The sequence below is a fragment of the Apteryx mantelli genome, chromosome 16, assembly GCF_036417845.1.
Source record: "Apteryx mantelli isolate bAptMan1 chromosome 16, bAptMan1.hap1, whole genome shotgun sequence".
Taxonomy (NCBI): domain Eukaryota; kingdom Metazoa; phylum Chordata; class Aves; order Apterygiformes; family Apterygidae; genus Apteryx; species Apteryx mantelli.
The window spans coordinates 7,622,635-7,648,938 of NC_089993.1; the positions used below are offsets into that span (position 1 = coordinate 7,622,635).

At 42.5% G+C, this 26,304-nt stretch overlaps 1 protein-coding gene across 3 annotated transcripts in view; it reads right to left on the minus strand.

Annotated features, from left to right (window-relative positions):
* Window positions 1–26,304, minus strand: part of CARHSP1 (calcium regulated heat stable protein 1) — a 40,862-nt gene that overhangs the window by 6,373 nt on the left and 8,185 nt on the right. For all 3 annotated transcript variants that reach the window (XM_013940220.2, XM_067306110.1, XM_013940219.2), the window contains exons 2-3: window positions 10,709–10,901; window positions 7,566–7,688 (exon numbers count right to left, since the gene is read on the minus strand). In XM_013940220.2, coding sequence (XP_013795674.1) covers window positions 7,566–7,688; window positions 10,709–10,881 — 296 coding nt within the window. In that variant the 5' untranslated portion in view covers window positions 10,882–10,901. The remainder of the gene's footprint in view (window positions 1–7,565; window positions 7,689–10,708; window positions 10,902–26,304) is intronic.

Below are 26,304 nucleotides of genomic sequence, written 5' to 3' on the forward strand. Positions count from 1 at the left end.
TAGTCACCTTTTTTGCTTCTGTGTTCATGGATAGCTATGGTTCCACATTTACTCTCCAGTAGCTAATTCAACCCAAAGCAGTGCACCATGCCCCAAGAGAAAGACACCAGTGAGCACAAGAGACAAAACTTTTCAAGGATCTGGACTTCAGAGCAAAATCCCCTCTTGCATGAATGGATAAGTTAGAGAAACAGAAGCTTCTTGTTTCTGCAAGTATCCAACTTGGATTCGGTCATGTTAATGTTGACTGTTACGCATCTGGAAACCAAAATCAAGGGCAGTTATGTTCTGTGCTCATTAACCACAAAGAACCTTCATGCTCAGGCATCTACAGTATTCTGCACTGCCCACTGACTGGTCTGCAGATAGAGTATAAATCTTGGCAGTGACCTGTTATGGTTTAAATCATTTAGGTGGAGAGTACCAGAGACCTTCCCTGAGAAATCACTGTAGTTGCTGTTCTATCACAAAAACAAAACATATAGCATGCTGCAAATCCAAGCTCTTCTCATGGCATGCAGGGATGTAGATTCTGGGGAGGTTTTGTTATAAGGCAATCATGAATTCAGCAAGCTGGCATTCCTGCATGCATTGATACAAAATACGAGTTTTCTGAGCCAACTGAGAAAGCGGGGGAAAAAAAAACCTTCGGAAAACACTATCCATGATTTAAACCCCTCCCAAATAAGATCTGATATTCTTCTACCTCTCCTCCCTCCACAGATATTATCTCAAACACTTCAACAGACACAGCAGTGCATCAGAACAGGAGCATGTCAGGAAGGGGAATGTGCAGCCTCAAAGCAGACAAGTCATCCAATGCCTGAAGTATTCTGAAGGAAATCAGAAAGCTCGGATTTGGCTTCCCAACAGCCCCAAAGCAGTAGGCTGAGGCCAGCAGTAGCTGTCTGGCTGCTTGTTCACAGAACCAGGCGGAGAGGACAGAAAGGTTCTTTCCCTCAGCTCAGATTCAGCTCTCTGTTTGTTTCCAATCGTGTATTAATATCTAATCCACGTTGTTATGCCCCACTAGGAGAACAGCAGCACAGAAAAGCCGGAAGATGAGATGTCTGCATCTGTGCTTTGTATTGAACATAGTGATCTGGCAGAAAACCAGAGGAAAGAGAGGAGTGTGAAAACAAGCTCTCTCTATGGACATGAAGAGTCCAGACAGACAGTCTCCTTGATGAAGTGGGACAGTGGCCCGGCCATAGCTGGGTTCCTCCCTACGGGAAGAGCTGGCTCACAGCAAGTCTCCAGCACGGCCAGAAACCCAAGTGCAACAGATGGGACTGCACCCCACTGGGACTCCCACTCAGAGATCACTTCTATCTCGTTCACTAGTCCTAAATTACAGACATTATAAGCATAATCCCTCGTGAGATCACAACACAATGTGCAAGGAAATTACAGCAAACTCGGGATCTCTCCAGGGACCCAAAGGTATTGTGGGTCAAAGCAGAGAAAAAAAAATGTATAGTGCCAGTTCTACGACGCCACCGTTAAATATGGGGTCAGAAAACTTCAGCCTGAAGGACAGTCTGAAAGTCTCTCTGCAATGCAGCATTTTCCCCTTCAGAGCCAAGCACAAGCAAACTGCAGAAAACCCACAAGCACTGCACATGCTTTTTCTGTTCCATGAAATCAGCTGCTTTTGCAAAAGAAATCTCTTAAATGAATGACTTTTTTTTTTTTTTTTTTGGTCATTGCTCTCTGGTGAACTATCTCCTTGTCTTGCCTTTGCAGGTAGACAGGCTTCAGGCCAAATCCCAGTTTGCAATGCAAAGGCTTGGAGGGTAAAGGAGTCTTCTATGTGTGCTCACTCCCAAATATGTTGGCAAAGCAGAGGAGTGGGATTCATACCTAGTGCTCAGAAGCACACCCTAATCTACCACCACCATTGCAGACCCCCCCAAACCTTTCCTTCACCCCACGACCCATGCTCTGAGGGTTCCCCTCTGGAAGGGGTAAGAATATATACCATTCCCCAGCACCAAGGTTTGAGGAACCTCTGAACAGTCAGCACTGCAAGCATTTCCTCTCGTCCCCACTATCCCGAGACCACCAGCTACCAGGAAATATGCCACTTTTACAGGAAGAACAGACAGAGAATGAAGAATTAAACTGAAGCCACAGGAGCTGTTCCATTTCAGTACCAGCCAAAATGCCTAGTATTTTAAGAGTTGACTGCTATTCCAGCGATGAAACACCAGCAGCGGAGATATTGAGGAGGAGACAAAGTTTGTTCTAAGCATCGATGCTACAATAGCACCATCAATTCTGTGACAGTGGATCAGGACAAAGGATGGCGGAAATGAAAGCCTTAACAGTACATGTCATTATTAATGAAGTAATTAGAGAATTTTAAAATGTTACTTTAGGCAAATTCATTTTCCTGTGCTTCCAGCTTCCCAAGCACATCAGCTTGAATTAAAATCTCAGAGACTCTTCCATCTCCATGCTTGCCAGCTGGGGTTTTATATTCCCTACTAGCAAGAACATTTTATTTTCAGTTCTGGAGAAGGGCAAAGCATTAAAGTCTCACAACACTCAGTGAGCCATAACATCTTCCTAGTACAACTGTTTGTACCAACTAGAAAAATACTTCCAATAAACACAAGAAAGCAGGACTCAACATTGCACACACAAGTGCAGCAAGAAGAGCAGTAACCGCCGTCCTGTGGATCAGGCCTTTGGCTTGGCTACAGAGAAGTGACGGTTTTCTCCCTCGACTGGACCAAGTCTGTCCACCCTGTAGCCTGCAGCTACGAAGTGCAGCTCAGGCGGAGGTGTGGGAGCTAGCTTTAATCTGTGCATGGGAAGTGCTGACAGCGCTGCAGTTGTGGTGGCAGGTTTTCAGCCCCAGATGCTTTACGCAGGGTCCCAAGAAGCCTCCCATGAAGCATGCCAGGAAACTGCCACTGCCAGCGGGATCTGTCACCAGAGCTGCCACCACCCCTCCGACTGCTGCAGACGGCACCAGGGCGCCTCACGAACAGAAGCACCACCACCTGCCCGCGCCACTGCTTCAGATAACCTCCACGGACCGCTCTGGCCGGGCTGGACAATTTTGCTCATTAGCATCTAATCAGCCGGACAGGGGAAACAAGAAACTGATTCCACCCAAATGTCATCAAAACCAAACTGAAACAACTCTTCCCTGTAGCCCTAAGAGCTGCTTGTTAAAACGAACGAGGCACCACAGACAAAAAGTGTTCCAGAGAGCCCCTTAATCTGTATTTCAAACAGAAGTTTTTTAGACTGTGTATTTACCCACACCTGACAAGTCCAACTTAATAATGCAACTTTTCTGAAAATTCTGTTCATAAGCCATGTCCACACAACAGAAGAACTGCATTTGGTTTAAACTCTAGTTCAGACGCTAAAACTGAAAATTTTGCAGATGACAAGTGAAGGAGTGTTTAGACGCCACATATATTTCACATTATTTTTAGACTAATGCTTACTTATGGAAATGAAACCCCCATATTAAGTGTTATTAGCTTTCCATTTATTTTTGTAAGATATATGAAAGAAACATTCCATTTTCTGAATTTATGAAAAATATTTTCATTGAAATGTAGCCTTACCATTCCCCAAAGCTTAGGGGAAAAGAAGTTAATTTTTTATATTAAAATTTTATGTATAAAATTATATTAATCTGCAAGATAAGCAGGCTGGTCACTGATGCTCAAAACATTCACTGGCCATCAGAGTTTAGATTGTCCCTCTCTTTATTCACCACTATCTTACAAAAATCCAAACTGGAATACTGTTTTATCTAAGTTCCTGAAATTCTAGGTTTCAGAAAGAACTGATACAGCTGAAACAATCCCCTTTCATTTTGCAAGTTGAGGTCTGTACTGCACAGAGCCACTGAACACATTGATGGCTCGCTCTCACATCCAGGTTTACCTGAGTAAAGAAATTGAACAAATATGTAGAAAAGGATCTCATGAAAAACATAGGCAACATCTTAAAAATCACCGTACGCAGACCGGAGTCATTAGAGTCCTCCTGAGCCACAATGATTTGGTTACAGGATGCTGCTGTAATATGCAGTTCCCATTAATAGAGATCAGTTTCTAATTCACAGAGAAATAAACTGAAATGTAAGATATGATTAATTCATCTTTTCAATGCTGCCTTGCATCAGAATTAAGACAATGATATCATCACTCTGTAGGACTAAAAGCTATTTCCAACTACTTCAAATACACTCAAAGTAATTAAAGAACACAATGTGCTGAAATCTTCAGTACTTTAATAACAGCACTTTTTACTAACAGGTTGAGGCAGAAACATCATCTATTTTTTAATTTAAGCTCTGCAAATGTACCTACACAGGAAGCATTTAAAATAATGGCCCAGTCCTAGTTCAATAGAAAAAAATCCTGTTGACTTCAAAAGGAGCAGAATTGAGCCTAAAATAATTGTCTTACTAAAGCACATCCTTCACTCCTACAAATTCATGAGCTCAACTTGTTAAAATATTTCTGAAAGAGCAAGGAAAATGGTCTTCAAACATATAAATGATAGGCTATAAAGAGGAAAGGTATCATTTTTCTGCTATGGAGATGGAAAGAGTAGTAGCGAAGGGCTTAAGTGAAAGCAAGGGAAATGTAGGCTAAACATCAGAAAAGACTTTCTAAGAGCAAGGACTGTCAATCGTGGGAAGAGACTGCCTAGGCAGGCAGTGGCTCTCCATCACGAGAACTTGTTGGGTAAAACATCTGCCAGGAATGACGCAGGCACTGCTGATCCCACCACCCGCAGGGGATGGAGCAGAAGAGGTTCCCTCCAATCTTTTCTGTGGTAAATTTAAGAGGGCTGCTCTACCTAACCGAGAGCAGCCCTACTGCAGAGAAAGCACAGCGCACTCCACCCCATACAGCACAATACACTGAGACGGTCGGATTCCCAGTTGTGGGAGCCTTAGATTGAAATGGAATCATTAAAAATGAAGAGAGGCAGCATGGCCCAATGGACAGGACACCAAACAGACCTGGGAAGCAGGAGCTCAGCCTGGGTTTGCGCCTGGCCTGCTCTGCGGGCTGGAGCATGCCATCCTCTCCCTGTGAGCGGCTCTGTTCCCCCTTGCATCCTTTGCCTATTCCAGCTTTCCAGGGCAGGGACAGGCCCCTACAAAGCGGCAGAGCGCATGCAGCACCCTGCTCCCTGAAGCTGCAGTCTCAGTTGCGTAGGCACTACCGAAGCGTCAAATGGCGGCTTCAGGTCCAGCAGGATCTGAACCAACGAGGAATCACTGCCAGGGTCAGGGGGCTGCGTCAGGGCGCAGTCCCAGGGTGGTAAAACACTCCAGCTAGTGATGGGCATGTGCAGGAGAACAGGCCAGGTCTGCAAGCCTGGCATGGCTGAGCACGGGTGAAAGTAAACACACAACTTATCATGTGTTAGCAAAATAAATGTGATGAAACTGTGGTTACCCCATAAACTTCTACCACCATACATGTTCTTGAAAACATGGAGGGGAGAGGAGCAATCAAAGCAGTTAGCGTACTCAGCATGAAGTACTGCGGTTCGGGCCCTTTTAGGGGGGAGAAAGACGTATTGAGTCATTGGACAGAAACTGGTGAATGCTTAAAAGATTAGTTTGCATTTTGTATAAACAAACAGAGGGCAGTCCAACCAAAAAAAGAAAAAGAAAGAAGATATTTCTAGGGGTTTAAAAGTGTTAATTTCATAAAACTGAAGAAAATTTTTAGATAAACTAATTGAAAAGGAAAATGTAGAGGTGAAAAATAGTATTGAAAATAGACAGTTCTTTAGGAGGCTGAGAAGTCAAGTTTCTGTAAGAGGGCAGTTTTAACTAAACCTTTGCTGATCAGTAATGGTACAAGCCAGATTAGATTTTCACAGTAAAATTTTTAAATTGTGATACAGAAATGTTATTTAAAGTTATTCCAGAAACAGAGACTGTATATTTGTATTAGACAAAAGAAAAAGAGGATATTAAATAACTTTTCTTAGTGTTGAACATTTAAATCAGACCACTCCACCCAAATGCCCCTAGGAGTCCTAAAAAGCTTTGGCTTGCCAATGTTCATCATGGAGTAACATTTTAGAAGACTGGAAGAAGGCCAATGTGCTACTTCTCAAAGAGCAAGGAGAGAGAAGTCAGGTACCAACTGGCTAGTTGCTCTGAAAGCACTTGCAAGGGAAAAAAAAGATGAGACATTCAATTAACAAAGAAGTAAAATACAATTAATGTCAGTCAACATATAAATTGTCAGAATTACTGGAGGAAGCTATACACATGAGTAATTAGGGCAACATGAATAACTTTGGTAAGGCTTTTGTTGACTTACCACTGATTAACACTCCAAAACCAAATTAGGATTATACAGCTTCAAAATTGTATAAAATAAATGGACTAAAAACTGATCAAGTGATAGATCTAAAGAGGTCACTCTAGGATAAACATTGAGCAATCTTAACAGAGGTCTACAGAAGTCAGTTCCAGGATTCCTGGTGGTCAACACCTCGTCAATCTGGAAACAAATATAAAATTGTCTGTAAAACTTTGCAGCTTGGCAGAGCAATAAATAATGCAGACAGTGCAGTCATTGAGAGCGACCTGCACCCCTCGCCAAGCCAGGCTTATTCAAGTAAAACGTGCTGTAATGCAACCAAGTATGAAGTCATATATCTCAGAACAAGGAATGCAAACACTGCTGCCAGAGGATGACAGACTGCATCTGGGACTACACCAGTACACTGACACTGCAAAGGATACAGAGGTCAGAGCAGATAAGCAACTCAGCAAAAGACATGGGACGAGAAGGGCTAATGTGATTATGCGATGTACAGAAGGAGAAACAGAGCAGGAATATGAAGGAGATTTTATCTCTATATACTGAAAGAAAGTGTACTGCTGTGCTTTTTAATATTAAAATACTGCAACACACTTGGAAAAAGAGACTGGAAAAATTGTTTAAGACTGAGGGAAAAAAATTCTCAGTGAGGCACTTGAAAAACTCAATCTGTTTAGTTTATCAAAAGGTAGATTCAGAGGTGACAGATCTCTGTATGTTGAAGGGAGAAAGTGTCAGGTACTAACGAACCTTTTAACAGAGAAAGCCTAATGACAACAAACTGATGCAAACTGAAACTAGACAACTTCAAGGAAGTAATAAAGCATGACTTTTCTTAACAGTAAAGGTAATTAACCTTTAGTTTAATAGTGGTATAAGTTGTGCAAGGTAAAAGTAGTGAATGTTCAGTGTTCAAGTCTTTTAATTAAAACTGGATACTGCCTGAATGATTTGCTTTTGTTAAATACAAGTTTCTGGGCCTGGGTGAAACTCTACGTTTTATTGTAAGATATCCAACAGGACAATCTACTAGTTTTTAACTCAACAAATTTGTAGTAATACAGAAAAAGAACAGCATAATCTATGTCTGCCGGTAACATCTGCGTAACTCCTCTGTGCCAAGATAAGGGTGGCACAGTACAAACCATTCTCCTACCTGATATGACAAAATCATTCAGTTATTAAGGCAAACTGAAGTTACAGCTTTCCTTTCCAACCTAGATGACTTACTCAGAAATGTGTACAAAGATGTCCGGCCCTCCGTCTGCGGGGGTAATGAAGCCATGGCCTTTGGAGCGACAGAAGCATTTACAGACTCCTTTATAGATGGGACCCTCAGAAGCTCTCACGGTTCTGCAAAAGAGAGTGCACACAAAGCAGAAGTTCATTGTTGGGCACTGATGTGAGAACTTCCACCTACATGAGCCAGGGAATGCCAGGAAAAAGAGTACAACAGTCCAATACTCACTCAGTTCCCAGTGAGTATATTCCCCTGTAACAATTATTTAATATTCAGTGCCACACACTGCACACATTTTGTCCGTAGCCTTTTTTAAGCGAGAAAAAGACGATTAAGATGTTTTGCTAGCACTACAATCCATCAGTTGCCATCTCAAATCCATCTGCCACGATTATTCTGCCAAATTTTCTAGTAGACACTACACCTAAATTTTAAAGGACTTTATATATGCTAGGAATTCAGGAGCACCAAATATGCACTTTCATAAATTTAATAATGTGTGTGTGCATAGTATTGAGAGAATGCAGTGTATAAATATATATATACATACACACACATCTATCGCATATACACATATATGTACACATCTAACTGCTATCCCTGCCAGACTACAACCCAATGAAGTCAGTATCACATCTCCCAATGACTCCAGTAGGCAACAAGGTCTAACTGGTATGGATAACATCCATTTTAGCTTAGAGGCTGATCCCCTTCTCCATTGTCATGGGACCTGTAGTTTAAAATGAGACTGCTTTGAAGACAAACCCTTAGGATGATTTACTGCCTTCAAGAAAAGTGACTTACATGAACTATGACCCATTATGAAAGTTGTGTGATTAAATCCTTTTCCCCCATCAAATATGCTGAGTTGATTCTCTAGGGATCCAAACTCTCTTAATACCTTTATGAATGAAGCACACTGTTTTAAACAGCTTATGAGGTTTACACAGAGGAGTTACTAGATCAGGACCTTCTCATCCCATGAGTAAGTAGGTTGCTTCTGTGTTAGAAGAGGATTTTATTACGACTCTTCAAACCAAACCTTCAGTAAGTGATTATGTTGCCACTTGGTTATATGCATCATGGCAATTTTGACATCATTTTCATAATGTTAAACTCTGGTAAAGTCATCAAAAAAAATCAGAAAGAGCTCTGCTCCTGAAGTCATACAAATGTTAAAAAAATATACTGTTGAAAGGGAGAAAAAAAGAACGAGAGAAGAATCTCCATTAAATCGCTTCATTTTTAGCTCTATGAAGCTATCAGTGCACCTGACCCCACCAGGGTGTGTTCGATACACAGAAAAGCACTCACTGCCCTAAATAAGACATTAAAATTCAACTGCATCTTTCAAGAAGATAAAGCACAGTGGGGGACTAGACCCCATATTTGCAGTGAACTAAAATTAAACAATCCCACTGAATAATAAGCCACTGCCTGGCACATTCATCTCTTCCATAAAACTCTGGGGCCAGAACTGACTTAGAGCTCATTTTGTTTAAAGAGAGCACAAAAAAAATTTAGAGCGCTTTTAATTTTCAGGGTTAGCAAATACAACAAGATTTCTACACTAATTATCAGTGATTAAAGATCTGTGGGAGCCAAAACCCAAATATTTTAGTTTTGTAAGAGCCAGACTAGAATTAATAGCTGAGAAGAATTACAGAGTTCATTATTAACATAACAGTGAGGCAAGTTAGCCCGGAACTGGTTTTCAAGGTCAGCCCCAATTATCAAGTCAATTATGCTCTTTTTAGCAATATACTTCCATTACAAAGTTTAGAGCATTTGTGATCTTTTGTACCTGACAACATACAAAATTTTCTGCTACTTCTGTTCTTTTTCATCTCATTTTGTACAGAAAGTACAAATATAAATAGCATCAAATTAATGAAGCCTCAAATATGTATGGATAACTTTTGAAGAAAAGAGCTCGATAATATTGAAAGAAGACAAAAGAAACAAATACGCCAACCAAATTAAGCAGCACTTAAAATAGGCTAGCTGCAGGTTCGAGGTCTTACTTCCGCAGTGTTTCACTCAGTGCTGCCAGACCTCTCTTCCACAGAAGTATTTGCAAGATCGTGTCAGAAAAGTGCAAAGGACTGACTAGAGCTTTATGCTATACCCTCAGACCCTGATTCAGAGGCCACTGAGGAGGTTCATGGAAAGATCCACATTGCTTTCTACAGGTCAGCACCTCACTGGGGCGACCTGTCCCAGGCACTGGGAGTTTTTTGCATTGACAGAACCAGGTAATAACATCCTCTGCGCTCCAAGAGGGAAAGAATTGCTGCACTACAAAGGAATTCCCTTTGGGTGGGGGAAATCCTCAACAGCCTGCACTGCACCACTGGGCCACAGAGAAAGACCAGGAAAAGGAGGCTCTGCTATAGGATCACCACCTCAAATAATTAAAAACGGCAGCAAATCTCATGCTTGTTTTATATGAAAATTTCACATACTTTAACAGAATCAGAGAGATCCAGGTTATACCTTGAAAACCAATACATTATTTTAGAGATCTATTTGAGCAAAGTCAGAAATCTTAAGACAGGGATATTAAAGGTGATTAGGAAGAAAAAAAAATCCTCTGAGAAGTAACAGGGTCATGGATTATCCCTGAAATGTGATCTGGCCTATGGTAGCACAAGTATCAGGAGTAAAAGAACTAAAAACTCCAGTAAGCAAGTTCTAGTCCAATCCTTACGGGGTGGCAAGAAGGGAGGCCATGTCAAAGACGACAACAGTGCTGATGAAGAAACACCAAAAAGAACAGGTCCAGAGAGCCACAGGTCATTGTCTGAGGTGAAGCACCGCCTCAGAAAAGAGGAAACTCCATTTGAAAAAATCTCAGTGTGTTTTCCCCTCCCTATAAAACTCCAGTCTTAAAGAGTGGAAAAGACTTTGAACACCCCTTATGCAAACAGGTCATGTAAAAACTAAAGGCAACTGGGACTAAAAGTCTAATGTGATCAAAATTTACTGGGGAAGAGATAACAGTAAAACACTGAAGCACCTTCCAGATATGATAAACTGTCTGACCCCCTTTAGCTCTGTGATGGGCCAGTCCTTCTGCCCAGAAGGCAACAGTTTGGCTATGTCTGTGAAATTCAGTTTTCCTAATACTCACGCTGAAAAAGTCCTGGTCCGCCGGGTAGGAAGAGGACTAGGGATGAGGTACCCTCTCATGGGAGATGGGGAGCGATCTCTTGTCCTGCGGCTTTCTGGCAGATGGAGAGAACTTGGTGAGGGTAGAGAACAGGGGGACTGCTCAGAAGCAGATGAAGTGGGCTCAGAAGACATTCCTGACACCTGAGAAAAACCTAGAGAGAGGAGAAGATCTGATTTAGCCCAAGATGGAAAACTGCATATAAAAGGCACACGTTTTTCAGCTTATGATTTTGTAAAAGCATGACTCATTTCCGGCAGCCGTGCATGCAGACACAGTTCACCAGAAGCTACCGCTCTGTGTCCACGAGTTCATTTTTTAACTCTCTTCATAGCTCCTGTGAGCTGTACTAGGAAGCTCCACTGAAAGCATATTACTTCACAACTAACGTGGGGCATCTTATGTGTTTATTGCTGCCTCACTCTTAGGCAACGGCTCCCAAAGGGGAACACTCAGCTCTGAATTCAGGCATCCACATGCCCCATGCACCTCCCAGCAGGCGCTGGACTGGGCCATCGGCAGCACACCAACAGAGGAGACCCCTGCACTGGGAAACCCTACAAGAAGAAATGCTGAAATAAAGGATACATCTTCATCGCTGGAGGTTAGTTTCACCATACAACCAAGTATGCTAACTGCATTCACTGCTGCCGCTGCTCAGTTATTATCACACTTCTGTTAAGAGGTTATAACACCTACAGCTTTACTGGAAGAAGAAAATCATATGAGTGCTCCTTAATTCACTTCAGGCAAAGTCAGACAGTTAATTTACACTGGCAGGGAAGGGAAAGTATGCTAACCAGCAGAGCTGTGGAGGCAGAACTGACTACTAGTAGATGACACCTTCAAACTGCACAGAGCTCTAGAAGAAACATGGATACACTTTTGTAGGTCTGAGCCTTTGTCACAATCTGCCAGCACCTAGGAAGCAATACTCCGCATTTGAATTCAGACTCCCAGCAGCCCTCCTCAGCTTTGATCTTACTCATTTCTTCCAATAGAAAAGGGAAAAGGTCTCATTGCTCAACATTCGCGCAGCAATATGTCCCTAATCACAAACAATCAAAACTTCCAAAGAATCTGTTAACAGAGAATGACTGATAAGAAACTGCAGCACTTCCACATACACGAATGCATAGTTCACAGGTGCAGCAATGATAGACAGAAGAGAAATAAAGCAGCACTGCTCTGGTATTACTGCACAAGTCCCTTTCCACACTGGAAGGGGAATATATGAAAAAACTAAGTCCCACCACACTTTTATTTTAAAAAACTATATATATGTTATATATGAAATATTATATCCATAAGTGGATAAGTTAGAAAGCAAAAGGTGTGGAGATCAGGGCCAAGAAAACATTCAGAAGGCAAGAAGAGCTGGCTTTAACACCAACAGTCTCATTAAACTTAAATCTCTCACATTCATTTTGCACCCTCCTTTAGACTCCCACATTCCCCAGCCCATGAATTATGGAGTGGATCCTTTACATGACATTTGAGAGATGCATTCATCTTGTCAATGACAAATTACCATTATGTCTTCATGAAATTAAAGACTAAAATTAAAAATGCCTCTTAAGAATGAAGTCACTGGGGAACAAAATCTTTTGTATTTAATTGTTCAGGGTGTTGAGAAGGCAGAGAAGTGGATAGTCATGTTCCCTTGAGTGTCAGCATGAACTTTTTACACTGCATTCTCAAGAGCAACAGCTCACAGGTGGAAACGAAAAATTGCTTTAAACTGTTCAAATATGAATGGTATTTTAGACTCACTAGCCAATGTCATGCCCAGTGCAGTGGGCACAATTTTCAGCAGAGACTGAGATGATAACACCAAAGGGATAGGATTTTCCAAACTCCCCCTAAAGAGATCTGCTGTGCAGGCTTGTGCTGAGGAAGTGTCCTTGGATTTTGAAAGAACTCTGCGCTTTAGGCTCCTTGCTTTCATTGAATGTATATTTGATATGGCAGGACTGTAACTAATAAGCCACAGGAAAAATAAAATGAATTAAAATCTCTTTCTGATTAATGAGGCAGCACAATCTGGGCCTTTGCACTAGTGAAAATGCAGCTTTCACAGAATCACATGGTTTCTCTCCTAATTTAAATATAAATCTGCTTGTCAGGGGACAAGCAAAATGCTGAACTCTTCATCTATCCACTGTAGTATATTCAAGCAAACCACAAAGCACTGTTCTTCCCTTTTCTAAATCAAAGGTGGAGAGGCAGGAGAGGCAGGACAGATGAACCACAAAAATATTTACAAACAAAGAAGGCTAAGTGGCTTTAGAAGTGTGCTAACTTGTGTTATTGCATCAATTAATGTTATTTTTGTGCCCACTGCTCTATAAACATAAAATAAATTGTGATGGAGAACATTCAGCACAATTTTACTATACAAATATCCTCTTTGTTCTCTGCCTGCGACCAAAGTAGATGAATGCCCTTGACTCTCATTACTTCTATTACAGAAGTCCCAATCATGAGCAGAGCATCACTAGCTTGCTGAGAGCTGATACCTAAAACCACGCAGCTGGAGGCATCCATGAATGTTTCTGGCTTCACACCTGCCACAGCAAGCGGATGTAACACGCAAAGGGGAAGGAGACACAACAGCAGCAATAGGAAGTCTGTGGCTAGACTATGGCTCAGAAAATGTCTTTACTGGCAAGTTTGTGTGTCTGCGCATGCAGTAATACACCAAACGCATCCATCTGCCTCATGGGCTTCTCCAACAATTGTAAAATTGGATGCAATGACAAGGAGTAGATACTGAATTACCGCAAGTGTGTTAAGTTTCAAAGTTTACACTGAATACAGTAGGACTGACAACAGTTCACACCGCCTGTAAATCTCGGTTCAGTTTGTTCATCGCAGACATCACTTTATCTGATCCTTTTGGAAGAAAAATGTGGGGTCTGTCTGTTTTTCTGTTTGTTTGTTCTAATCTGGCCATTATCACAACATTGTTTAAACACTGGTTAAGTAATTTCCATTGATCGAATTCTTGAAATAACAGAAATACTTTCCCCATTATTACACACAGCACTGAAGAAATTCAGAGGCTAGACAATGTTTACACAGGAAGTCTGCAGCAAACATTAAAATCAAACCCCGGCATCCTGAGCCTGCCTAGCATTCCTCAGTCATACATCAAAATTTGCCTTCCAAATGCAAATGCTTGGTCATTTAAAGACACTTTTCTAATGTTATCCTGGGATCTGAACTGACTCCTTGGTAAAGCAAGAGCCATCCTCCAGACTAACAAACTCAGCAGGGACTACGTGTCCTGTAGAGATTGCTGTCTCGCACAAACTCGACCTAGCCATCACCTGCAGGCTCCAGGAATGCTGTGAAATCAGCATGCAGCTGCACTTGGAGCCAGCGAACTTTAAGTTACATATGTAGGAAACATATTTCTGAGCGTTAGCAGCTCACCTAAGCACACAGCTCCAAGATGGAAGGACCTCTTGGATCCTGTCCTGCCATTTGAGGCACTGCACGTTACCTAAGCCCCTTCCCAAACTCAACTTGCTCTATGAATACCTCTCCTCCGAGCAGCACTAGGTATCTGCAACGTTCTTCGCAGGTACCTGAATATGTCAGCAATTGCAATTACCAACATGTTACAGATGATGCATTATTTCACCTAAGTCAAGGAGAAAAAAGGTTAGGCTCTTGGTCACGACACACAGCTCCCATCCAGGCAGTCTAGATTATCTATTTGTCTTGAAGGCAATCGCAGAATATTACCTCGACCAAATCACAGAATCTGTTTTGTAAAGGAAGTTAGTGATTTTCCCCTGCTTCGCAAGAGCACTGTAAGACTTAACTCACACTGGTATGATCCCAGATATTAAGGCCATGCATGCAAAAGGCTTGCCAATTACTATACAAAAAGAGAGGGCAAAGATGATTTATTTTTTAACTGAAAACCAAACCAGTTTTAAAAGCCCACAGCTCTCTACAGGCACTTCTTCAGCATCCATGAACTATTTCCCCTCTTCATGATTAGCTGAACAAACTCATTTTCACACATCTCTTATCAGCCCACCCTCTTCCACACAGTTTCTATTAATTTTCCTCTGTCTCCCCAATTCAACCACCACTTTCCCCTCTTCACAACACGAACCCAGAATAGACAGCTAACACAGTACCTCACCCTGATCGCTCTGCTTACATCTTGTTTCCCCTCGCAAAGACAGCAAGGACTTTGCAGCAGCATCCTGTATCTACAAAAAGTCCAGCAAAGTGAATCCCAGCTGTGACCGGGATGAGGGACATTAAAACAATGCCTCTTCTACTTGAGCCAGCAAAATATTTACCTTCTGCTATTTACACAATGAATGTGACATTATGCAAGGTGGTGAGCCTTAATTCTGCCTGTACCTCAGCATGCGTTGTTTATCTTCCACCACCACAGAGGGTATTTTTTTATATGACTGCAGGAAGGCATCAAACTAAAATATAAATAAAATACACCTAATCACAGAAGTTACGGACTAATTTGACACTTCAAATCAAAAAATATGTGCTTGCCATAGTTTTTTCAGAACAAATGGCCAATGTGCACACACAAAGGACATTTTGAGGTCTCTAACAGGTGACCTACAGAGCACAGATGTCAACAGATGCAGCAGGTGAAATTTCTGAAATTCTCAGCGAAGTACTACCAAAATCTATAGAAATAATTAAAAGGGAGAAGTATGTAAATGACACCATCATTTCTACATATACAATCATTTCATTGTTCTTCTCTAAGACTATTCCATACCTCTAAAAATACACTTAAAATAGCAGTTTTTCTGAAGTTATTCATCCTTACCAGCACCACAACACACTTCTAAGGAAATCTAGTTGCACTTTTGATTAAAGGAAATACCTGGAAAAAAGCCAAAACGGATATAGCATGGTGACAGACTCCAGGAAATCTCTCAGTCTATAAATGGTTTACTTTTCACACAGAAGACACAAGAACATCTCCAGCTAGCACAGAGATCATCAGTTGCAAAGGTCCTTGTGTGCACTTCAGTGTTTCAGCCTGTAGGAAAAGCTCTTTCTAGCCTTCTTCGCTTGGAAACAGCACTGTCTGGAGGGGCTGCTTTCAGAGGGTAACACGATGGTCTATGAAACCATGCAGCACTGCATGTGTGCACGCCTAGAAAGCCAGGCCTTGCCTCCTAGGGAGAGCGTAAGAGTCTCTACAGCACCCGCAACCATTCTCAACTCAGTCTTGCAAGTTTGCTCTTCCATTTCAACCTGTAAGAGGAACTTGGAAACTTGATAATTTGTTCGCTTTCTTGGGAGCCTTCCCTGGATTTAGAAATGTCAGCAATGTTTTTTTTAACTAATTTTTAAATGTCCTGGTTTCCAAATGTAAACTAAACAGCTACATTCCTACTCTTCTCTAAGAAAGTCTTGCAGACAAACCCCTCTGAGCTTTGCCTGCTCCTCTGCTAATGTTTACAAGCTCTTCTCAGCAAGAGAAAAACATGGCTAGATGGCACACTGCAATCCTAGACTGAATCTATTCCAGCGTGCCTTTCCCCAAGCACTATGTCCCTTCCCCTAATCTGATGAAGGAGTGGAGGTACAAGGACCCTCTATTCGCCCCCCATTACCTTGCTCTGCTCCCAGCAGTGCCCCCGATCTTCTGAAGAACCGGCCAGTCCCCCGCACCTCTCCCTGAGGCAGCTGAGCACCAGCTCACCCTAAGCACCAGGCCAGAGTACTCTTCCACCCTGCAATTACCCTCCGAAGCACCTTCCGGCACTCAGATTGTCAGCACACGCGAGGGTCCCACTGCCACAGAGCATCAGAGTGCTAATCCCACGTCACGGCCAAGTACTTGCAAAACACACAGAATTATGAAACGGTTCAGAAAGCTTCCCCTTTCAGCTGGTTTGCATATGAGTAACTTTCAATAATTAGTACTGGTATTTCAATTAACACTGAAACTCAGAGTAGTTGCAACACACATTTGTGTCAACACAAAGGATTATGGTACAAACATTATGCTCTTAAACAGACGCAGAAGAGTGACTGCTGCCTCTCAGCCCACTACTGTAATGATTCTGCAGTTAATGGAGATCAGGACATTGCCCAACTGTCCCCATGTCCTGTTGAAAGCCTAATTATAAGGCAGGCAGGATAAAACAATGAAAATTCCTAGTGCTTGTCTATGCATGAAAATTAATTTGGACTGAGGTCTGGACAGGGTTAAATTTAAACGGCAACAGATAACCCCGAGTAGTTCCAACAGCGAAACCTCTCCCCAACACAGTGGCTAACCTCGTGCTCCTTTAGCCTACTGTGTTTGAAAGCAACCTTGAAAGAGGACAAACCAGGGCATCCTGCGCTGTGCTTTTAAACAAATAAAGGAAGCCATAGCACAGAACTGGCATGTCAGCTGGCTTCGGCAATAAATTCACTAGACTTTGCCTAAAGGGAGAGTGCACAACAGTATGAAAAAGACCATATTTCATCCTACATCTTCTCAAAAGATGCTTTAACAGAAGGCTGCGTTTCATAGTTTTGCTCCTTCATCTGTCCGTATTTTACAAGCAGGGAAAAAAAGCCTTCAGCAGTAAGGAACTTCCTCAGGACGATGCTGGAGAGCAGTAGCTGGGGCAAGAATGGAACAGAGCTGTCCTGAGACCAGCAGACCTCCATCTACACTGTCTCCTAAGCTACCACTTACACAGACCTGAAATTTCAGTCCAAAACTTCAATCTACTCTCAAAAATTGGTCTGAATATCACTTAATATTTCTTTAAAAAGCAGGAATAAACTAAACAAACTGAGGTAAGAATGACCTACGTTCAACTTCGCACTGATCTTTTTGTTTAAAGAACAGTTGAAATAGAGGGAGAGGGGAAAAAGGAACACTCTCCCCAGTGGCTAACTTGGAAGAGCAATGACAGGTCCTGGAGGAGCATCCTCCTCTGAGAGCTCTCTCCAGTGCAGCTTGGTGGCAGGGACAAAGATGATTTTGGCCATGCTTTTCCCCTGGTACTGCACACTTGTCCTTGGGACCTGCTCAAACACCCTACTGGTTGTTCCCATTTACGATGCTATTAGTGCTGATTGGTGCATGCCAATTAGGTGCAAGTGCTGCCCACCAATTTGTTTTTAAGTGTCTCTGTACGTATATTATGGGACAATATTTATCAAGTATTTAAATGACTGTTAGCTACAGTAGTGAGCATTTTGCCTTGGTTATCTCTAATACAAGACAAAATCTACAAGCCAAAAGGCTGGGCCGGGGGCAAGAGAGGCAATTCTCACGGCAGTGGGAGCCGCATCCCACAAGAACCCACCATACCCACACTACCGGGGTTGCAGGGGCCGGGCTGCAAGAACAACAATACAAGAACAGCGTGACAACGGTAAGGGAAGATTGCTGCCACTGAGGCTCCGGGAAACACTGCTTTAGCAGCCGGGGGAAAAGGCTGCAGCGCTGCAAACAGCAGGCCCTTAGCGTTATTAAAGCTAAGGCAGGAAGGTACCAGAGGGAGCGAGCAGCTCTCTGGACCTGAGCTACCACCTGCACAGCGTGAGCCTGTATTGTGCACATGGGTGTGGGGTGAGCTGGGATCTCCAGCACCATGCTGCATTATACTGTGGAGACGTAACCTCACTTGAAAAGGCATCTGAGCCCAGAACTAGTCTAAAGTTTCTGTAAACAGCTTCATTTCTTTGCTTGTGCAAATCCTTCCTATACACAAGTTACAGAGCACTATCCTTGAAGTAAGTCTGAGAGCAAGAACGGCCCATTAGCACTTGCAAATGCTGGAGTCTGACTGTACCAGGGCAGAACACAGCAACCTCTCACCAAACATGGTGGGACCTGCCAGTCCTTTCTGAGAGTCACCACAGTGAGGATGAGCTGTTACGCCCCATCCGCACACTGCTGGGGCAGCTAATGGAACAGACCGAAACCTGTCCGAGACGGCACAGTTAGAGGCAGATCATGAAGCATCACTACTGCATTAGCAAGATCACAAGATCATGATGTTGAGCCAGCATAAGCCTTGTGTGTGATGCCCGGTGTCCTGCCTTGCCTTGTATTCAGCCTGCCAACTACTTTCTGCCACAGTTTACAAATCTGATGGTTTCTGCAGCAGCATGGTGACGCTGCCTCTCAGCACTTCCCAGCTGCTTGCTAAATCGCTGCCAATTACACGAGCAATGACAGAGCCAGCATCAGAAGCACATATGCCAACTCCCAAAGCTCGGCTCTGCCAGCTCTTTTCCTGGAGCTGAGTACACAACATGTCATTTCTAATAGGAAGGACTGGTTTCCCTAGATAGACGTTAGTCTTTACATGTCCCAGACAGGCTGTAATAAAGGGACAGGGAAATGTGAAGGGAGACCAAAAAGTGAAGAAAGAAAAGGGACATCTGCAGTGAAATGGGGGAACATCAGGATGACTTCACCCAATCTGATTCTGCTGGCCAGATGTGGTTACCTAGGTCAGAGTTAAGTACAAAGTGAGCACATAGTGGTACTTACCTCAACATCTTTCCTGCATCTGCAGCTTAAACAATAAGCTTAAGCTAAAGATGGCATAGTGGTATTTCATAATGTTCTACAATTTTTCCAGTCCCTTCCTGAGCTCACACAACCTTTTAGCACCCACTGTATCCTGTGGCAAGGAGCACCCCAGCTTAATTGTCATGTGAAAAAACATCCCCTTTTATTGGACTGCGAGAAGTAGCTCCTTTTACAAGGACATTAAGAAAGGATAGAGAGATCAGAAGACAGAGCATAGTAAATATGGTAAGAAAAGGAAAGGGAAGGAGGTAATATGCAAGGGATGAAAGGAAACAGAGGCACTAGCTCAGAGGAGCACATGGGGAAGGGCACAGGCTTATTCATAAATCAAGCCTCAATTTTCCACCATAAGTGACATAAATGGAAGAGAGAGAGAAGAGCTACAAGCTTCTATTTGTTGTTTTTTTCCCTTTAGATTTCTGAATACAAAAACAACTGTATGACTTTTTTTTTAAATAATCTCAGGATTTTTAAATCATCCCTTGATTTTTGATACCTGAATGGTTGCTGTTACTCTTTCTTAGACAATAAAGCCCACTACTATCAAATATTTCTAAAGATTCAGCTTGCTGACAAGTTAGCTGGTTCTGTGTGGGCCAGAAACCAGGTAGTAGCTATTCAATGTTTGGGGAAAGGCACACTGCAGATCTCTGCATCCTCATCAAGCCTCCATTAACCAAGGCAGGGAACCTTGTTCTTCAATACCAGAAGCAATGTTTAATACATCTCATCCTATTCTTGCTAAACAGAGTTCAATTATAGTGTGTTAATCTAGCTCCCAGATGAAGTTCAATACATGGCTGAAAAGGGAACAAGCTGTCCCTCCCAGCACTTGCTCTTGAGCAGTGGCTGTTGTATAACTTAGCTCTTCTTTCAGTGCTTTTACAAGTCTGAAGCTCCATCCCTGCTATTACTTCCATGTTGACAACATTCCAGGTGAATTTATTCCTGGATTCAGTTCATTTCCACAGAAAATATTTATAACCAAACATAAGTAATATTTTTTAAACCATCTAAGCAACTTAGGACTCATCTACAAGGCAACTGGACTTACATAATGTCATACCATTATAAGGAAAGTTATTATACATATGTAAATCTTTTTGCACTTTTGAAAAGTTTTTCCTTCTTCAACCTCCTCTCACACTGCAAAATATCAACCATGATTATGGGTAAGTTTGTTCATGTCCAACTTTGAGCCTTTCAAGGCTACTGAAATCCCCTGAAATATTTATGTGGCTCAAGTGTTACTTAGAACAATTAGTTCACTATATTTCCTCCCTAATCAACATTTTCAATAGAGGAAAACAGATCACATTAGAAAGATCTATAACCACAGTAAATTATGAGGCATACAAGTACTGGCAAAGGAAACGAACCCTCTGAGGACATTTCATCTGCCAGCAGTACAGCAAGAGGCAAACGCTGTGGTGCAGAGTCAGAAACCACTCACAAATGAGCTGATCCTCTCACCAGTACTGTGAAGTACTCACAGACCCTAGGCTCTTTTTTGCCTGTCTTTACTCTAATTTCTGGCTGCTCCAATGCACTGGCCATCCCTGATTCTCCCTGCCTTGAGCACCCTCCATCAAGCATTCTAAACATGCCAGTCTTGTAATCGGAGCATATCCCAATTAGATCAGGAACCAATTAAACAAAGGTTTGTGATTAAGATCTCATTAGGAACCTGCTTCAATATCAATTCATGACTGACAGACATACGATTTACTGAAATACTTTAGAAAATAGCAAATCCTCTGTACCTATGACACAGGAGTGAAGAAAATTCTGTTTTTATTGAGGAAGAAAGAAACACTCTTGAGGTCCACTGAAGTCTTTCTGTCCTATCCTGTGTCCCAGGCTCCAGAAGGACAACTGTTCCCTAGACAAATGGCTCATTCAGGATAGATCTTTCTACTACAGCAAAGTTTATAAACTACATTCCACCTGCATTAAAGCTTGCCATCTCCCTTTATCACTCTGACAAAGACCATTTAATGAAATATGTATTTAACCTGTGTTAAATGACAGAGCACTCAGACTTGTGGAAATGCATGTTCCATTAAAATCAAACAAAAAGGAACATTTTTTTCCCACACGCTCTTTGAAAACAGGAGATGGAATGGCAGACCTATATTTTAATGGGAGAAATTAATACATTTAAGCTTTTAGATCACTGTCCCACTTAACAGTTGCATTTCTGTTTTTCTTCTTCCCTCTACCACATTTCTCAATCTGCTTTTTTGTATATCTCACTGTACTTTATGCCAGTTTCTGGTCACCTCAAAACCTCTTGCCAGGAAGGCCTGCAGCAGCATATAATGTTCAGCTCTTGTAACCCAGCACAACTGTGACAATAACAAGAGCCCAGGAATTTTATCAGGCCACTGCCAAAGAGAACTAACTGCAAGTACAGGCCTGCTATTCAAGCATAATTTATAAAGAAAGGTAAAATAAATAAGTAGTTTAAAAGAGTGTTCAGCCTTATCAATTCTAGAGCTCTTCTCCCAGTACTTTTAGGCTGCTGAATAATTTAACTATTGCATGCTCATTTCCTGCAGTTTATAATGAAAACATTCTCCCAAGCAACAGAAAACAACATTGAAATTTGTGCTTCTCAGGAAAAAGTTTTGAAACCTAACCAGTTTCTGAACACACAGACAAAAGGACATGTTAATAAACTTCAAAGTCAATTGCTGTTTTTTAAATAGTTGATAAGTTAAAAGAGCAAGCTTGTTGAGAAAACAGAGGAATCCTGCTCCCCTTCTGAACAACAGTGGTATTTCACACTAACTTGTTGTCAGTCAACTACCAGTTGTGTGAACACCAAACAGAGCACAAAAAGAAAGAATGATATTAGAAGTTCAGAAAATGGCACAAAAGAATTTAAAAAGTTCAATGTGCAAGAGAAAAGCATGATCAAATGCATCAAGTGTGGAACAGGAGCATGGAATAGCTGTTCTAAATCTCACGCCAGATCAGACAATGCTTTGCAATATGACCCTGAGTCATACCTCTGTGTCCTCATTTCCTCAGCTCTAAAGCTGAAATAACAACCTCCTTCACAGTGGCGTCGTGAGGCCTAGCAGGTGTCTGTGTAGATCTTTGGATGAAAAAACCTGAATGAGCCTATGTGGTTCAAAAGGCTGATGATACTCAACCTTGCTTCCATCCTCAAATCAGGATTCAGGTCTCAATACCCTCCAGCTGCACGATCCAGAACGGAATGAGACTGAAAACAAGACTTCTTGCAAACCAGCTTAATTGATAGATGTAATGCTCCCTTGCTTTCCTCTGCCAGTGGGCATCTGTGCTATCCCTCCTCCGCCAGCTTCCTGGCTGCAGCAAGAACATGTTACTGCTGAGCCCTTTCCAGTTACTGCGTCAGTACCTGTGGCTCTGGAGGCTGGCGTCTTTGCCAAGCAGCAGCAAGCAAAACTCAGCACACCTGCTGGGAACCGGAGGTGTTTGTCCCATGCCAGAAAACTTCACGTGAGAAGTCCTATTCAGATTCTTCTTTTGGTGAAAAGAACAAAGAGACAGTAGATCTTCAAGCTCTGAATAGCAAACACTATTCGCAAGCAAAAGTTATACTTACACTCCATTAGGAGGTAAGTGCTTAATCAAGATTATTATAAGAATAATGTTTAGTTCTTCACTCTCAAGCTGAAATTGTCTTAGTTCATTTCACTAAACTCTACAGGATAAGCACTACATAAACCACACATTCTAAAAATCTGTTTTTTTTCTTTAAACATACATAACCAAACTACTTGCAAAACTGAAAATGTTGCCATTTTACCTTCTGTCTAGTGAGAACTCCACTCAAACCAGTCTTGATAGTACAACTAATTCTAGTGAGTTGCTTCTTTAAATACATTTGCCTGGTTTACTGTATTGGCAAACAAGTAGTCCCTATATGGTGTAATCAAACTCTGCGATTGCGCTAACTAGTAATATAGTCAAAGTGACACACCCATAACTCACAACCTCTAAAACTGCTCAAGGGACAGTAGTCATTTCAATAAACACCTTAAACCTTCTGGAAACTACAGGTTATACAAATCCTCTGACATATCCCCTTGGCCGGCAGTTTGGAAAACACCACTGTTACTACTATTTAGATTTCTAGAGAGCATTCTCTATAGTCTCAAAAATGGCTTACAATTCTAATAGTCCCGAAAGTCTACTGTAAGTAACGTATACTTTTATTTGGCTAGTGAGCAAATAGATACATGGAGAGTTTGATTGCTTTTACTAATTCCCATGTGTACAAAACCTAGATTTTCTTGCTCAGCATATCTACTCTCTGCATTCAGAGCCAGTTAAATGACAAAACACATTGTACTGTGCTTTACTGCTAGCAAAACTGCAGTGCCAGCAGAGCCACTGGCGTGAGACTGGATTGCATGTCTACTTATGCATCAAAAAAAGTATTTACTAAGTTCTGATTTTGAGACCGATGGTTCCAATCATGTGCTGGAAATGTATGGAAAAGAAAGGACCTGTCTAGAATCACAGATACTACTACTTATGGCTATTGTGTTAATGCCCAAAAGCCAACATACACCAAAGCAAGAGAATAGGCAACATAAGGTTTTTAGAGAGGGTAAAATCAATTGATGTAGTTGAAGAAAGCAGGTGAGTCTTTAAGTATGTAAGTCCTTCAGGTATGAAGCTAATAATGTGAACAAACATATACATTTAATAAAATATTGTACTAGGCACTGTATTACAACAATCACTGTTCCAAAGAGTTGTATCTGCTTCGATTACAAACACAGCGGGAATGGGAGAAGGCACACAAGCGGAGTGAGCAGTGCATGTGGCAGTGGTGGGGATGCCTTTCTGAAAGAATACCTTTGATCCAATTTACCTGTTTCACCCTGTGCCAGCACTCAGGAGGTTCACTTTTTTCCAGATTCATTCACTGGGCATAGATTAGGAGTCTCCCAAGTGCATGTAGCCACACACCAGCAACACACATTGAGTAACGACACCCACTAACTAGCCCACATGGCTGCTATGCCCAATCCGACAGAAGGAGCCAAGAAAACGGCCAAACTAGGAAAACTGCATGTGCCAGGTAGGCTTGTGAACAGCCCGCAGAGCACCGGGGGCGAGGCTCTGACTACCCGATGAGGCCGTTTAGGGTCACCTGACAACAGGCCTAACAGGTTACAGAAGAAGGGTCCCCCCCCACCCCTGTGCCTGCTGGAACCACGGGCAGATTGGCCAGCAAGCAGAGAGGCGCTGGCAGCAGGCTGGCAGCCTTGACACAGAGGGCTGCAATCCAAAAAAGAGCTGAACTCCTTGTCTGCCAAGTAAAGCCAGACAGTGAGGGCGAGACAGCTCAGCAGGCTCAGCAGGGTGCTGCCCGCAGCTCACCCACAGGAAATGCTGACGACGGAGGTGTCTTGAATATTCTCTCAGATGGGACTCCAGGGAGACGTCTGCATACATCCAAGACCCGCAGTCCAACATGCGATCCTGTGAGCAGGAACGGACAGCCTTTCCTTCAGAAAGCAGACTGGAGTGACACTTCTACCTTGCACCCGGGGGGGGGGGGGGGTTGCAGGGCGCCCTTTTCTACAGTAGCCTCGCTAACCAAGTACTGGTGCACAGCTCGTTCCTTCTCTGAGCGGTAAATGGAAAATGCATAAAGAACCTGTACGGAAGGGATATGAACCCAGAACAGAACAGCATCCAAAAGATGTTCAAGATCAGTCAGAGAAATTGTAACAGTGCCTTTGCTATTGTTGGCTAGACCAACGTTTTGCATGGAACCTACTGCAACTTGTGTCTAAGAAACCTTAGGTAAGATTGCATGTCTGCTCGCCTCAAGAGCAAACTGTAGATCCAGAACAAGCCATGTCACAGCACTGGGAAATCGGGTGTGTGCAAGTCTGGTGGGTTACCCCAGTCTTGGTGGCCAAGAGATCCTTGGCTGCACAGCTCCCCGCCTGTGGGATGACGGAGAGAGTTCATCCTCAGGCTGGGTGCCAAGGAGGCCAAGGGAAGAGGCACTTCTGCAGCCCACCCACACAACAATTTTAAGAACAAATTTGGCTACGATCCTGAGACCCAATTAAAGGGAGTGTCCAGCAAAAACATTTCTCTCCACCAGGCTGTAATAAATGCTATGATAGCTCTGTACTACCTTTGCTTCTTGTTTTACTTCTTTGAGAGGATTTTCAGGAGAGTTATGGTGACACTGAAAGCCAGAGGGATGGAAGGGTGGGAAAGGTCAGTGTGTGAAAAACTGCGAAGCAGCAGACGATGGTATTACGACACCAGTGACCCTGGACCTCTGCTGGAACTGCCTGTGCAACTGCTGCACCCGACTCAGCCCCTGGCTGAGACCAGCATGACGTTTCCTTCCCAAAGTCTCTGCAACTCTGGGTAAGAGTCACTGCACCACATCTTATGTCTCAGAGGGGCTTCTTGCTGAATTCTAGCACTAGGAAAAAACAACAAACAAACAAAAGAACGCACATAAAAGAAGATTAAACAAACGTTCTAGAGGGTAAATTTTAAGTATCTATGAGGGTAATTTTCAGAACCCCGCCAGAGTTCTTGGGATAAGGGAAAGAGGCCACTCTGCATGGAAACAAAGTGCATGTTCCTTCAGAAACTGAAACCTCCATAAGGATCACTTTTCAGACACACTTTCCCTAATGCTGTATAACAAAAAGCTCATTCAGATATCATTCTATCCCCTACTGTAAAAAGTATTTTATGCTTTTTTCTTTTTAAGTCATCTTTGTACCACTCTCCATCATGAAGAGGTCTTATGGAAAGACTATCAACATATTTCATAATCCCTGTTGTTAGATTTGCTCCAAATATCAGAGAAAACAAAGACACAGCCTACGAAGCAGAACAAATTTTACCCTTCCTGGCTGCTATCACAGCAGGGCTTTTGGGCTGGATATGTTGTTGCACTGTACAGACAGGCACTGCCAGGCTGGGCTTGGTGAAAAAAGGTTGTAATAAACCT